The sequence below is a fragment of the Vicia villosa genome, linkage group LG2 (genome assembly GCF_029867415.1).
Source record: "Vicia villosa cultivar HV-30 ecotype Madison, WI linkage group LG2, Vvil1.0, whole genome shotgun sequence".
Taxonomy (NCBI): Eukaryota; Viridiplantae; Streptophyta; class Magnoliopsida; order Fabales; family Fabaceae; genus Vicia; species Vicia villosa.
The window spans coordinates 183,327,521-183,341,355 of NC_081181.1; the positions used below are offsets into that span (position 1 = coordinate 183,327,521).

Consider the following 13,835-nt stretch of genomic DNA (forward strand, 5'->3'; position numbering starts at 1 on the left):
CTCCCATGTAAAAAGGTCCATTCACTAGTACAAAAATGTTAATTTACACCCATTTTTTATTAAATTTACACCCATTATTTTTAATAAAAATCGGGTGTATATCCACCGGGTGAGAAATGTCTAACGAATTTACACACGTTTAAAACGGGTGTAAATACGTTCTAGTTTACACCCTATTTTAATTAAAATCGGGTGTAAATACGTTCTTAATTACTCCCCATTTTAAAAATATCGGGTGTAAATACGTTCTACGTTACACCCTATTTTAACAAAAATCATGTGTAATTGGGCGTAATTACGATTTTAATTACACCATGTTTTAATAAAAATCGGGTTTAGATACGTTCTTAATTACACCCTATTTTAATAAAAATCGGGTGTAATTACGTTCTTAATTACACTCAATTTTAATAAAAATCGGGTGTAGATACGTTCTTAATTACACCCCATTTTTATAAAAATCGGGTGTAAATACGCCATTTATGAATGAACAATTATATTATATTTAAATCTATTTACACCCTATTTCATATACACCATTTAGTTATATTTTATTTTCAGTCATAATATTGCAAATACTATAAAATCATATACATAAAAATCATATTTTAACTAAGTCAAAATATTTTTAATATTAACCAAAAAGTATACAAAATCATGTACAGTCATAATATTTCAAGTACTATAAAATCATACTATAAAATCATATACATAAAAATTATATTTTAACTAAGTCATAACACTTTCTTCATATATAAGTTTTCTTCTTCTTTGATTTTTGTTTTGGCCACATTTTCATGTCTTTATCCTCTTCAACCATTTGCATTTGATCTTGTAGATTTTGCTCCTCAACCTTTTGATTTTGAACTAAAGACAGTAGTCGAAGACGATTTAATCAAATCTTTCTCAAATCTGAAAAGTCTCACAAGAGTCATGGGTGGAAGTCTTATTGATCTTTATTGATGTTTATTAGTATCACATCTTTAGTTTTAAAAAAAAACTACGGTTCCTGAACATAGTTTAGCCTTTTATTGATGTGATACTAATAACTATGCATTAAAAGAAAGAATTTATATAACTGGAGTGATTTTCTCACCTGACTAATTGCAGCATAGCGAGCAAGACCCCATGCTGCTTCCTTGACAGCAAGAGCAGAAGGACTGTTGGGGATGCTCACGACAGTACGCCTAATATACGATAGAAACTCGTATGGTTAATAAAATGATCATGACAAGTAGTACCAATGCAAGCATACACTTACCATTTGGCGAAACTGGCACCTTGCTGGTATTATGCAGTCGAACGAGAAGCAAGATCGTCTAGACCTTGGCACTATGATTCATTGTTTGAGCCAGCTAGGGGCACTAAACCCTATTGTTCATGGCACATTAGCCATATGTTAAACATCATGCCTGATTAATAGAATACCACACTTACAAATGTATCCTAATGATATTACTGTGTTAGAGTAGATATGATAATCATCATGATATTATATATCATCTAAACCTTCTGCTTATTCTTTTCATCAATTGTGCAGTACAGCAAAAAGCAGTCAAGGTTTTGTTTACAAGCAGTTGAATGTAATTTCAAAATATGGCACAATTGCCACAAGTGGGAACCATTCTGTATTTTCAACAATTATGGGGTGATCAAAATGTTACAATGAAATTAAGAGGTTCAAATCTAAGATGCAATGCCCTGTTTACAGTAAAACTGTTAAATTACTGACAGTTAAAAAATGCACCTAAAATCAGCTACAAGTCTTTGATCATGAATGTCATTACATACATATATGGGTTTGAACTGCCTGTTCTGTTTCTCATCCTCGATGCTAATAAATCTGCCATCTGCTCTATATCAGGAAGAAACTTCAAAGCGTGATAATTGACTCTACATCTCAACTTGTTGATTTCTGAAGGAACATTGTCATATCTGAAACAATAACAGGGTCATTATGACAACATCAACAACATAAAATAAAATAAGAAGTGGAATCTTGCATTTGTATCATCGTTGGCCTACCCTAGCCTATCAACAAATGGTTTCAGAGCCATAATCTTTTTCTCCTTGATGCGAGGCAGAACATTGTCAATGTAAAACTGTGTAGGTGCATATTTTGGAATGTTCTTCAGAGTTCGTCTGAAAGACAACACATTCTTGCTTTGTTAGTCAAGTCAGTGGCATCAATATTGAGCAATTATTGGAAAATGTTGATAACAGTATTAATAATTTGCCAAAGTTAAGAGTAGCATGTAAAAAGTTGAATATAAAAGGCATATACAAAGGAGATTTGGTTTGTGTCTTCTCTGTCCATTCACAACAACCCATGGCCTCTCAAACCATCATCAATGCAGGATATTCATAGTGAAGAAGTAATTTAAACTCATAATAGTCAAGCTATTTGGTCTATACACTCAGCACTTGAACCAAAATCCATGTAAATAAATCCTCGGATGAAATAGAAAACCAACATAAAAACTAGTTTTTACATACTGGCAGGGGAATTTGTGCGTTTGACAGACTGAAATAAAAGGCACTGGAATCTAACTGCAAAATCATAATTGAACGCCATTTGATAACAAAATGCAGCAGATCAACCAAACCTTATGTCAATCAGTTCATGAATGAAACAACAAACAAGCATGATACTGGCTTTGGCCATACTAATCAATCCCTCAAATTGATATTACACAAACACACAGACACATCTGATTGAGACCACCTTAGTTCAAAAGTAACTTTTGTCATAGTTAATTCATTTAGCAACTTCTTTGTAGACATTGAATTGATGAAACTTAAATATCTACAATGAGTTATTAAATAGACTAACTTTGACAATTTACTTTCAGAGTAGGTGGAGACATATCGAGAAGGTCATCTTTACGCTAGTAGAGGAATAAAACTTGGCCCTTAGATCGAACCATGAAATGTCGGGGTCAGAAGATAAAATCATGTGACTTTTTAAATGGTGGACCATTAGAAAAACATTCAATCTTGACCATCCATAAACAGTTATATGGCTAAGATTTACTCCTCCACTTTCGTATAAAGAAGTCCTTTCACTAGATACATGACACATTCCTTGTGCATATGTAAATAGTTCTTCATCACTGGCTGCAGCTTGGGATTTATATTTTCAACATACCCTACTCAAAGGGACAAGAATCTATCAAACCTTATACTAGAAAATAGCTCTGTTTTATCATTAAACCATTCTGGGATATCGCGGACAATACGGACATCATACTTTAAGTAGTCAATGAAGTGGTCCACGTCAAAAATGTCTTCAAATTTCCTGTAATTATAAAATGTTAGGAATCCACGATCAGAAAAAAGAACAGCCAAAATGATTTTATTGAAAAACTGAAGAATCAACAGAACAAAGAGAATCCTCTCTTAAGAGGGTTTCCCCTTGTACAATTGAACTATTGTACGGTTTTTTCTAAATTAATCAAATCTCAATCCTCTTCTACTAAAATTATAAGATTGACTGAAAAGAAATTAAAAGTTAACACATTTTTCCATTAGCCAAGAATAAATAAAAAAAAAAAGAAAATCAAAACTGAATAAAAAAGAAGAAAGAATCGGGTTGGAACATTTCATCGAACACCTTGCGAGAAAGGATAAAATCTGCATTTTTCTTCATTTGAACTGGTAAGCGATCATCCAATTTAGCTTTACGATGTTGTATACTAGCTTTAATTTTAATTTAAACCAAAATCTGCACCGAAATTGAATCACAATCAAACTGTAGTAGAACCCGTAATTGAGTCGAAAACGTAAATTAAATTCTGAAACAAAACTCTATTTGAAATCGAAACAAACAAGTACCGAAAACTTGGCTCGAATGCAAAATATGAACCTTGAAAAAGCTCTGCTCGAATCCAAACTCCGCACTGAGTCGAAACCTCCAAACTCGAAGCAAAACATAACTGAGTAGCAATTGGTTTCTGAACAAAAAAACCTTCGCGAAAACCAAACATACTCGTGAAGCTCAAATAGAACCGCGAAACCGAAATTGAAACAATTCCAAATCAAAAACTGAATCTGATTGTTGGTTGTTTGTTTTATCAATTTTTTCTGAAAAACTAGATGAAGAATTTGAGTGTATTGTTGTTGTTATGTGAGAAAGATGAGAGAAAAAAAATACCTTTTGGAAAATAAGCACTTTTGTCGGGTTTAGATTCAAGTTTGAAGAAAACAATAGTTTTAAGAGTAAATATATAAAATAGGTAGTTAAAAAGAGAGTTAATAAAATAGATGGTGGTTTGTAAATGTGTTTAGAATAATATTAATATTTTGAATAATAAAATTAAATAATTTTTTTAACTAATTTAAATTTACACCCGTTTTAAATTTAACGGGAGTAATTGAGATTTGATAATAATAATATTTTTAATTTACACCCATTATTTTTAAAATAGGGTGTAAATTCTCACGTGCTATTACTTAAAATGACACTATATTTACAAAAATGCCATCATATTTCTTATTTACACCCGTTTTTAGTATATTGGGTGTAAATTTTAAAATTATATTGTTGTTTTTACACTAGTGATTGTATTGTCTCAGTCCAAATATATCCGAAACTTACACCAAAAAAATATGGTGGATGTAAATGGGGTACCTGCTCCCATGTTTAGCACTTGCAAATTAAGCAAACATGACTTTGATTTGTTCTCTAATCCTCATCAGTACAGGTCAATGGTTAGTGCATTATAGTATGTAACACTCACCAGACCAGACATTACCTATAGTATGAATAGAACTTAATACTCGTACCAAGCATATTGAGTTTGATATACATTTTGTTCAACACTGTATGTTACAAGATTACATGATCATTGAATACTATAAAGAATCTTTCACCACTCAGATGCCGAACCACAATTAGGCCATCGTTGACAACAGTAACGTCACAAACTTAGATCAAAAGTCAAAACTGAAAAATATCGCGTTAACTTTAACTGATTAAATATTCTAACAGTTATTATATAACTTTATATAATATTGATTTTGCAAATAGAAGTTCAATATGTATAGGAGCTCATACTGCACTGTCTGTACAAATGACAAGTCCATAGCGTCCATTCCATGAACTATTCTCCACCCAATTCACACAATTAAACAAAGCTGTCGTTCCACCATAGCGTCTGTTGATACATCACCTTCAATGTTGGTATTACCACACTCCTGATCATTATTACAACATACATGAGTAAATATAAGATAAGCCATAACAAGGAAATGACAAATTTCTTTACTTTGGTTCCTACGAAATTAAACTCGTCGATAAGTTTAGTTAACAATAAATTGGATTGCAACTTAAAAAGATCCTACATCAGATATCATCTTCTATGTTCTTTCTGCCCATATGTGCAAAAACACAAGTTTGGATGGGAAAGTTGGAGATTACATAAATTGAGATTGAGATACCTCAAAAACTAGCATCAGAAATGTCTTAATTGATTTGCTTTTGTCAATGACAGTTTTACTTCCTACCTCCAACCCATCAATTTTCTTTGGATCAATACTATAAGTGAACTAACAACAAGCATACTATAAATTAGGATTGTTGATGGTATGGTTTAAAAAACTAAACCGAACCGAACCAAAACATAATAAATATTTATTCGAACTGAATCCAACCGTTTCAATTTACTCAGAATCGAACCATAATCATTGGTTTGGTATCGTTTCTAAATTCCAAACCGTACGAAACTTTTAGAAGTTAATTTTTCACGAACCGAACCGTTTATTAAAGAACCGAACCATTAAACTATTTTTTAATTATTTTAAAAATAAATTAAAACTTTTTTTTATGTATTTTTTTTATTTTCAATTTCGGTTCAGTTTGTTTATAGTTTCGGTTCAGTTCGGTACAGTTTCGGTTCAGTTCGGTACAGTTTTGATTCGGTTCTAGAACTATTTGTATAATATGATTTGTCTCACTAACCAAACATAACAATTTGATTATTTTAACTCCATTACGGTTAAGATCGACGGTATGGTTCAGTTCATAATTTTTTTAACAGCCCTATAATAAATTTCAAAAACATAAAGAAAAAAAAATTGAATAACTGCAACTAAACCGTTACAGCTACATCAAACCCATTAACGTTCTAATCAAATCATTGAAAACAAAAAATGAAAAAGATTTATAGTTATGACAAGATATTGCATAATTGAAAATAAAGTGACCTCATTAAAATAACATCTTCAACCTCACTATAAATTGTCATACAATCTTGTCCAAGTCCAATAGTGTATTTCCCATTGCTCACACCATCATGAGCTTCAAAGCTTCCTACAAGAATCACACCATCTCAAAAATGACATAAGAATAAAAATCACAATTTCAACAGCCCTTAAGAAAAAAAACATTTTTTTAACCCTATAACTTGAAAAACAATATTAAAAATCACAACTTTAAATTAAACAAACATAAAAATCACAATTTTAACAACTCATATGAAATGAACACATTTTTGAAAGTAATCTAAGAAATAAAGAGGAAAGTGTTTTGATGGATAATAACTGTTGAACACAAGTGGGAGGGAAATAGATATCTATGAAAGACTTCAAACATTGTTGGGTGTGATTTGTGAATAAGCTATGTTTATGTTGTATTCATGTGGGTTGTGTTTTCTTAAAAAGATGTTCTTTTTACTTGCTCAATGAATCTAGAACACCATCTTGTTTTCTTAGTGTCATGTGGTGGATTTGGAAGTAACTATCATTCCTTTCAACTAACCCCTTTTTATGTGGAAATTTAAAAGGGTGATGTTTGAATGAAACTGAATTGAATGGAAAGTGTTTACTGTTGTTTGTTGTTAGTTGAGAAGCAACAATGTTATTACAAATACTAGAACTTATAACGAATGGATTAATGTTTCAAAATCTCAACATCTCAACTAGTATATTAAACCAGAAATAAAATGTTTAGAAATGAAAAATTGAATGGTGAAAATTAAAATTAGAGTTAAATATATTTTTAATTCCTTTTTCTATAAATGTATTCTACAATATTTTTGAATAATTTTTTTCAAATATATTTAAAATGTTATAAAAAATTATTTCTCATAAAATAAATATTAAATCTAGTTATAGATTTAAAATTTTGCTACATTTTTTCTTGAGTTTTTGCTATTTGAAAAATTCATATTTAATTTATCTTATATTAAAAATTCTGTTTTTTTTTTTGGTTGGTATTAAAGAGACTTTTTAAAAATATGTTTTGTACAAAATATAAAATGAAACTTTTTATGAAAACGAAAAATGAAATTTTATAATGATGAAAAACGTATTTAGTTTTTTAAAAAAGAATCATTAATGTATTTTTCTTAAGAAATGAGAAAAATCGGATGAATTTGTTTTAATTAAAAAGTAATAATAATAAAAATTGTCCTTTAAAAAATAAATAAATTTTTGCCTATGTATGACTTTACACTTTTCTTAATTTAAGAAGTAAAGGTTAAAAAATTAGTTGTTGAATAACTAGATAAAAATATTCATGAGAATTAAAAAAATATATAATGAAGGAAAAACTCTGAAGTGATGAAAGTTGGTGTCTAGAGTTGACCTTATTATTCTGTTAAAAAATAGTTGATCTTATTATTAAGTCCTTTAATATAAATGCAAGTCTTACTATGTAACATACTCTCTAGTTTGTTTTGTGAATTTTTTTCACATGTAACATTTTATTTTTCAAATAGGTATAAGTTGGTAGATAGAGGATGTCACACCAAACACACATTAGCACATGATATAAGTATATAACCAACATCAAGCAAATAAGTGTAGCATAATGAATTTCTTTTAGGATAAAGTTAACATGTACCCCAAGTCAGATTGTTAAGAAATCTAAATATAAAAAATCTGTATTGCAAAATTTAAAAACACATTAATTATTAATTTTTAATAAAAATAATATACAATTTCTAACAATTTTTTTTTTTACATTTAGCTCTTATCATGTGTCCTAAAACCACATGTTAGCATTACCCATAAAAATTTACTCGAATTAAATCGAACTGTTTCAATTTATTTAAAACCGAATTGAATCAAAATTATTGGTTTGGTATACTGTTTTGAAGTTCCGAACCGTTAGAAGAAATTTTTTTCTAAACCGAACCGTTTATTAAAGAATTGAACCGTTAAGCAATTTTTCAATTTTTTTAAAAAATATTTTTAACTTGTTTTAAGCATTTTTTATTTTTAGTTTTGGTTCGGTTCCGGTTCAATTTCAATTCAGTTCTAGAACTGTTTGTGCATTATAGTTTAGTTCACTGACCAAAAATAACTGTTCCGTTATTTTAACTTTAATGGTTCAGTTGAGTTTTTGTATTTTTTTTTAAAAGATCCACTCACAAATTGACTCGATTAATGCTATTGGAGAAATGACTTCTGCTTGTGAGCAAATGTATGTCATCCTAGAAGGCTTGTCCAAGAATGTGAATCTATGATTTTCTTGATAGTGGAAAATTTGGTTCAAACTCCATTGAAGAATCAGAGAATTTGCTTCTTTGTCATGAAACACACATAAAAATATGTTGACCATGTCACTTATAGCAACCTAAACATTCATCAATTCTCTCCCTTTGAAAGTCCTGGTCAGATTGTCATTGGCAATGCCTAAGGTGTGCTACTTCAATCTATTGACTTTTTTTTTTTTTGACTGTATTTATAAAAAGGTGTGTTACAAAAGAAAAATTCAGATGTTATCCTTATCTTCCAGCAATTTAAAATAATGGTTGAAATGAAATTCCCTTTAAAAGTCAAAGTTGTTCAGTCTGACTGGGGGTTGAATTTCATTGAACATAGATATATCATGACCTATTCCAAACCAAACTTACTCCAGTACTTACATATGCCATCTTTCCTCATATATTCCTATAATCAATAAGTTACCTTCTTAAACTTTCTCACCATTTATCAAACCTTCCACAATTAGAACTATTCTCACTCTAGCACTTTCCCAAGGCTGGAAACTAAAGCTGTTGGATATTAATAATGCGTTTTTCAATAGAATTCTTGAAAAAGATGTGTATATGACTCAACATCCTGGTTTTGAGTCTCGAAAAAAATTCTTCGGTGTGAAAACTTCACAAAGCTCTACATGGTCTCAAACAGGCGGACCTATGGCCTGATCAGACAAACTCTAAGGGACACTAGTGCCTAAACTTGACTTGCATGCAAGTGAATGTGACTCACATTTCTCCATCTAGTCCAAAGAAACTAAACTCATATAAATGTTGGTTTGTGTGGATGATATAATCCTAACTGGAAACAACACTCAACTTCTCACATTCATAATTACCAATCTCAATTCCAACTTTTCTCTAACAGAATTAGGAGATTGGGATCAAGGTTTAAAAAAGCGGTCGCAGTCGCGTAAAGGTTTTCGCGATTTTGGTCGGTACATGTGTATTGCGGTCGTCGCGGTGTGAATTAACCATAAATGTGTTCTTCAATATAGAAAACGGTGATAACGTATCGGTTTCGGCATCTTCCAAAACGGTTTTGCCGCGGCCGTTTTCGCGGTCGCGGACCGTTTTTTAAAACCCTGATTGGGATTATTTATTAGGCATTGAAGTGAAGTTTCAACCAAATGGGTGCGCCTACTTCTCTCTTAAGGAAACTATATTAGGGATTTACAAGCAAAGACCAACATACAGGAAGCTAAATTTTTATCCTCACCGATGGTAACTTGCCTCAAGCTTTCTAAGGAAGGGCCTGATACCAGAAATATTTAAAAAGCAATCTCAAAATGAGAAGGAAAATGAGAGTACCACAAAGGGACATGAACATGAGTCGTTGAGGTTTTGCAATTGAATCATCGACTTTGATGTTGATGATGCCACCAGTTCCTGATATCCTTCCCAAACCGTAGAAGCAGAGACACATTCGAGAAATGAATGAATCGCCAAAAGAAAACACGGACAAATCCCTAAATCCCAAACGAGCGTTTGCAATCGAAAAAGTGAATCAACAGCAGCTTCAAAAGCAGCTTCAGTTGATCTATATCTCAGGTCCTCAACAACTTGCAAATGTTATGGACCACAGCACAATATGTGACAATATTGCTCTAGCACACAACCTCATGCTCACACAAAACACATTGAGTTAGATTTATTTCTTATCAAATGGTACACATTGCAACACCGCAACCACAACTTAGAATCACGCACAACCCGATAAGATCAATGAGATACTTCTAATGAAAATATGATTATAGGCCAGGAACTACTACTACATGATAACGGAGGTGACAGTAACATGATACTAAACAGAATTATCAGTGTTATTTTCACTCTGTTTAGAACTATTACTTCGTCAAGTGGTTAAAACATGAGTTCAATGTGCATATATTTTTCCTTTAGAATTAGAATCAGATTTTGCTTTCAATTTTCTCGCTACAACTTTCACTTCAGCGTCAAATTTCAGTTATTATGGACCTGGCTTAATTCATTTGCTAATATACATTTTTTTTTAAAGCTTAGTATCCAGCCTTAGACCGACTAAGCCAAGAGAACGAATTCCACTACAAGAATTGATAGCATCTAGCAGAATTTGCACCTGAGACTTTGTAGGAGCGTTCTCTCAGGTCCCAATTCTTCACCAACATATCAGGGTTGTTAGTACAGAACTGTTAGTATAGCAAATCCAGTTCTAAACAAGGAATGTAAGTATATTTGAAATAATTAAATAATCAGCATAGTTTCTGATCTCATTAAACAAATGAATGAATATGATTTTTGAAGAATCAAATTTCCTGATACATGAAATTTCACCAAAACTCAAACTCTATAGACTCCCCTAAGACAAACAATCCAGAAGAATGAATGAAACACAACGGAACTTAAACCAATGTTGTCAATCGCTGATCACAGAAAATAGCGTATCGTGGAACAGTAGTGCTATAGGGCCGCCGCTATTTGAAAACGCTGATTTAAACTTCAACTGTTTTCTGATTGAGAGCAGTATATCTCCACCTCTCCTTCTCAACAAAATCAGCATCAAGAAACCTAGCAACAAAACACCAAAGCTTGTACACATCTTCAAAATTCGCCAAAAAGCCTAATGCAGCAGTAACAACACTTATTCCATCTTTTTCCCTCTCTTTCTTTTTTCCTTCCTTTAAAATCCTCCCCTTTTCATCTCCATACTTATCTGCAAACCATATATGATGTAACAACCCATAGCTAATCGAAATGCTGCTTCTATCAGCAAGCTTCTGAACAAGAACAGGTTCGACTTTTTCGCCTTTCCAATCAAATACATTGAATGCAATTGCGGGTCCTCTATCGAATTTAACTTTCGGACCATAAATCTTCACTAGAGGAACACCTTCTGTGTTAGGATGCTTAAGTTTGGACATCGAATTTACCAACCAGTTAATCAAGTACCTCGCCCGATCGTTAATCAGTATCAATCCTAATGAATCAACTTGGTCTAAACACTTACATTCAATATCAAAGTCTTCATTTTTTTCACTCTCTTTAACAGTAACACCCTTTTGAAGGATTTGAACTTGCTTATCATCCACTTCCTCGATTTCGAACCTTTGTGATTGTTTTGACTCTTCATGTGGATCTATGATCTTAATCTCAGATGCTTCTCCTTTCTCAAATTTTGCAGATAAAGATGTCATATAAAATGGTTCTTCTTCTTTTAAATGCAAGGTAAGTATTGATGAATCTTTCTGATTTTTTTCTGGTACAAGGTTTACAATTCCAACAGAAGAATTTGTTTCCAACATTGAAATCGAAGTTTTCTTGATGAAAAGGCAACCGAATCCAGAAGGGTTTTCACCAAAAACTTTATAACAAGAACAAATAAGAAAATCAGGTTGAAAAAGCGAAAGACCGAAACAATCCATGTCCTTTGATCCCAATGCACAAGCATCAACCAAAACATTCCAACCATTCTCTTGTGCTATACTAATCCAAATATAAGGATACCTCGATCCTGTTACTCTCGAATGGAGTGGCAAAACAAAAAGACCCTTCTTGTTCTTCTTCTTCTTTCCATTACTCACAATCATTTTCCTCAATTTCGCCGACTGAATTCTTAGCCTTGGCCATGAAAACTCAGCAGACATAGCTTTCGCTCCTCGTTTCTCCGACGAACCAATCATCGCTTCAATAGCTTCGCTCTCGTGATCATAAACTGTCAAAAGCTTTCTACTTTTCTGAAAGTGATAACAATCTGCTACAAGCTTGAAAGCTGATGTTCTATTAGCTGTAAAAACCATGTAGTAATCATTTTCCGATACGTTAAGGTACTTCATGATTCTTTTTCTCATTGCAGACTCGAATTCGGAGTCTTTTCCACCATGAAGAAGTAAAGTCTTCAAGAATCCAGTTTTACAGGAGATACTAAAGAACGGCATATCAGTAAACGGAGGTGAATAATCTTGTGTTTTCTGATGAACAGAAAGTTCGGTTTTTGATGAATCGTGAACATGATAGTGCTGCATTTGAGAGTAAGAAAAAAGACCAATACCGATATAATCAAGACAAGTATGATTAGAAACCGAAAGATGAGAATACTCCTTAGCTCTGACATGATCAACCTGTTCTGTCTCGGAGTATTGAGGATAAACCTTGCTGAATTCAGTGAATGATTCTTGAAGAGATGGAAGAGATTCATGGTTTGTGAAATGAGTGTTTGGGAAGATTAAGGATGTTGTTGAGGAAGCAAAAGTGTGACGACATTCTGAGGAACTGTTTCTGTGTTTTGGTGATTTTGTGGTTTGGGAATTTGGGGAGGTGAAAATTGAGGTTGTGCAACAACATTGTTGAGGACATGTTTGTGATGATTCGTTTTGGGTAAGGGTATCCATAGTTGTTTTTTTTTAAGGTTTTTTTTTTCTGTTTTTTTGAGGTTAAAGATAAGTCTTAAATGTTTATATGTATTAGATGTTTACAATATTATATTTTTCTATCCAGCTAATGAGTTTCTTGATTTTTTTCTGCCAACCGGCATACAAGAAAAAATGCACATATGCAGAAAGCAATGAATTTTTCTAATTTTTTTTATTAATATATTATTTTTAAATTTTAATAAAAATTAAAAAATGTGTATTTTAATTCTGTTAATTCAACTTAACTAAAAAAAAATTGAATATTCAATTACACGAGTTGAACTTGCGGTATGTCATCTAAAAAAAGAAATTTTGTTTATTAGACTAATACTCCAAAAATAAAAAATATGCATATTTTAATATTTATACACAATTACACATCAATTAAGTGATTATTTAATCAATCAAAGTTTTGGAATGTAGAAATAGTATTTTTGTGTTTGGATGAAGGTGGCCAAATACGGCATTGTAAGATCCACCAAAAAAAATGTCAGCTATAACAATGTGGACTTTGTCTTCTATAGTTTGCAAGGTTGACCCATTAAAATTAAAAATTATTTCCACTAGCCAATCATTCTTGAATTTTCCAACTTTGTTTGATTGTGATCAAGTATTATACTTTTAAAAATCTCCTTACAAAATAAATTATTTAAATATATAATTTTAAAGATAAATAATTGATTTTGTCAAGTTAATGATACAGTTTATTATTTACTTATCTTCTATTTTTTTTAGAAATTAAATATTTACTAGGTATAAATGTAGAGACTAACATTACAAAGTATGATCGAATATGATATAAAGTATAATTCTTTTATAAAAATTAATATATTACGTGTTCATGATTGAGTTTAAATCGGAGACATTTAATTATTCAAAAAGATATTGATCATCATTTTATCTTTTTATTTTGTGTAATCTCATATGAGAAGATAAAACTATTATATATTTTTTTTGACTTATT

At 31.4% G+C, this 13,835-nt stretch overlaps 2 protein-coding genes and 1 long non-coding RNA gene across 8 annotated transcripts; all 3 read right to left on the bottom strand.

Annotated features, from left to right (window-relative positions):
• Window positions 1-544: 544 nt before the first annotated feature.
• Window positions 545-4,181, bottom strand: LOC131653201 (protein PECTIC ARABINOGALACTAN SYNTHESIS-RELATED-like). 6 transcript variants are annotated; one of them, XR_009299001.1, is made up of 7 exons: window positions 3,835-4,181; window positions 3,614-3,724; window positions 2,026-3,298; window positions 1,792-1,935; window positions 1,262-1,371; window positions 1,097-1,187; window positions 546-912 (listed from the first exon to the last, which is right to left on the bottom strand). XR_009299001.1 is itself a non-coding variant. In XM_058923291.1 (7 exons), exons 2-6 carry the CDS (start codon window positions 3,647-3,649, stop codon window positions 1,365-1,367), a joined length of 426 nt encoding a protein of 141 aa, XP_058779274.1. In that variant the 5' UTR covers window positions 3,650-3,724; window positions 3,835-4,181; the 3' UTR covers window positions 549-912; window positions 1,097-1,364. The 6 variants fall into 6 exon arrangements, 4 of the variants coding, with proteins under 4 accessions (XP_058779271.1, XP_058779274.1, XP_058779273.1 ...); XM_058923291.1 differs by having other exon boundaries at window positions 549-912; window positions 1,097-1,371; window positions 2,026-2,142; window positions 3,179-3,298; window positions 3,612-3,724; XR_009299000.1 differs by having other exon boundaries at window positions 545-912; window positions 1,097-1,371.
• Window positions 4,182-4,760: 579 nt separating this feature from the next.
• LOC131647615 (uncharacterized) lies at window positions 4,761-6,627 on the bottom strand. The gene is made up of 3 exons (XR_009297886.1): window positions 6,542-6,627; window positions 6,205-6,310; window positions 4,761-5,196 (listed from the first exon to the last, which is right to left on the bottom strand). It is a non-coding gene; the product is annotated as an uncharacterized LOC131647615 (long non-coding RNA).
• Window positions 6,628-10,711: 4,084 nt separating this feature from the next.
• Window positions 10,712-12,897, bottom strand: LOC131647616 (molybdenum cofactor sulfurase-like). The gene has a single exon (XM_058917488.1). It carries the CDS (start codon window positions 12,848-12,850, stop codon window positions 10,955-10,957), a length of 1,896 nt encoding a protein of 631 aa, XP_058773471.1. The 5' UTR covers window positions 12,851-12,897; the 3' UTR covers window positions 10,712-10,954.
• Between the last annotated feature and the right edge of the window lie 938 nt (window positions 12,898-13,835).

Excerpts from the sequence above, each read along its gene's own strand:
- LOC131653201 (XM_058923288.1), bottom strand. The coding sequence starts at position 3,649 with ATGAAGAAAAATGCAGATTTTATCCTTTCTCGCAAGGT. Across the intron at positions 2,143-3,178 it reads GAGCTATTTTCTAGTATAAG|ACGAACTCTGAAGAACATTC; the intron begins GTTTGATAGATT and ends GTTGTCTTTCAG. Across the intron at positions 1,936-2,025 it reads CCATTTGTTGATAGGCTAGG|ATATGACAATGTTCCTTCAG; the intron begins GTAGGCCAACGA and ends TTATTGTTTCAG.
- LOC131647616 (XM_058917488.1), bottom strand. The coding sequence starts at position 12,850 with ATGGATACCCTTACCCAAAACGAATCATCACAAACATGTCCTCAACAA.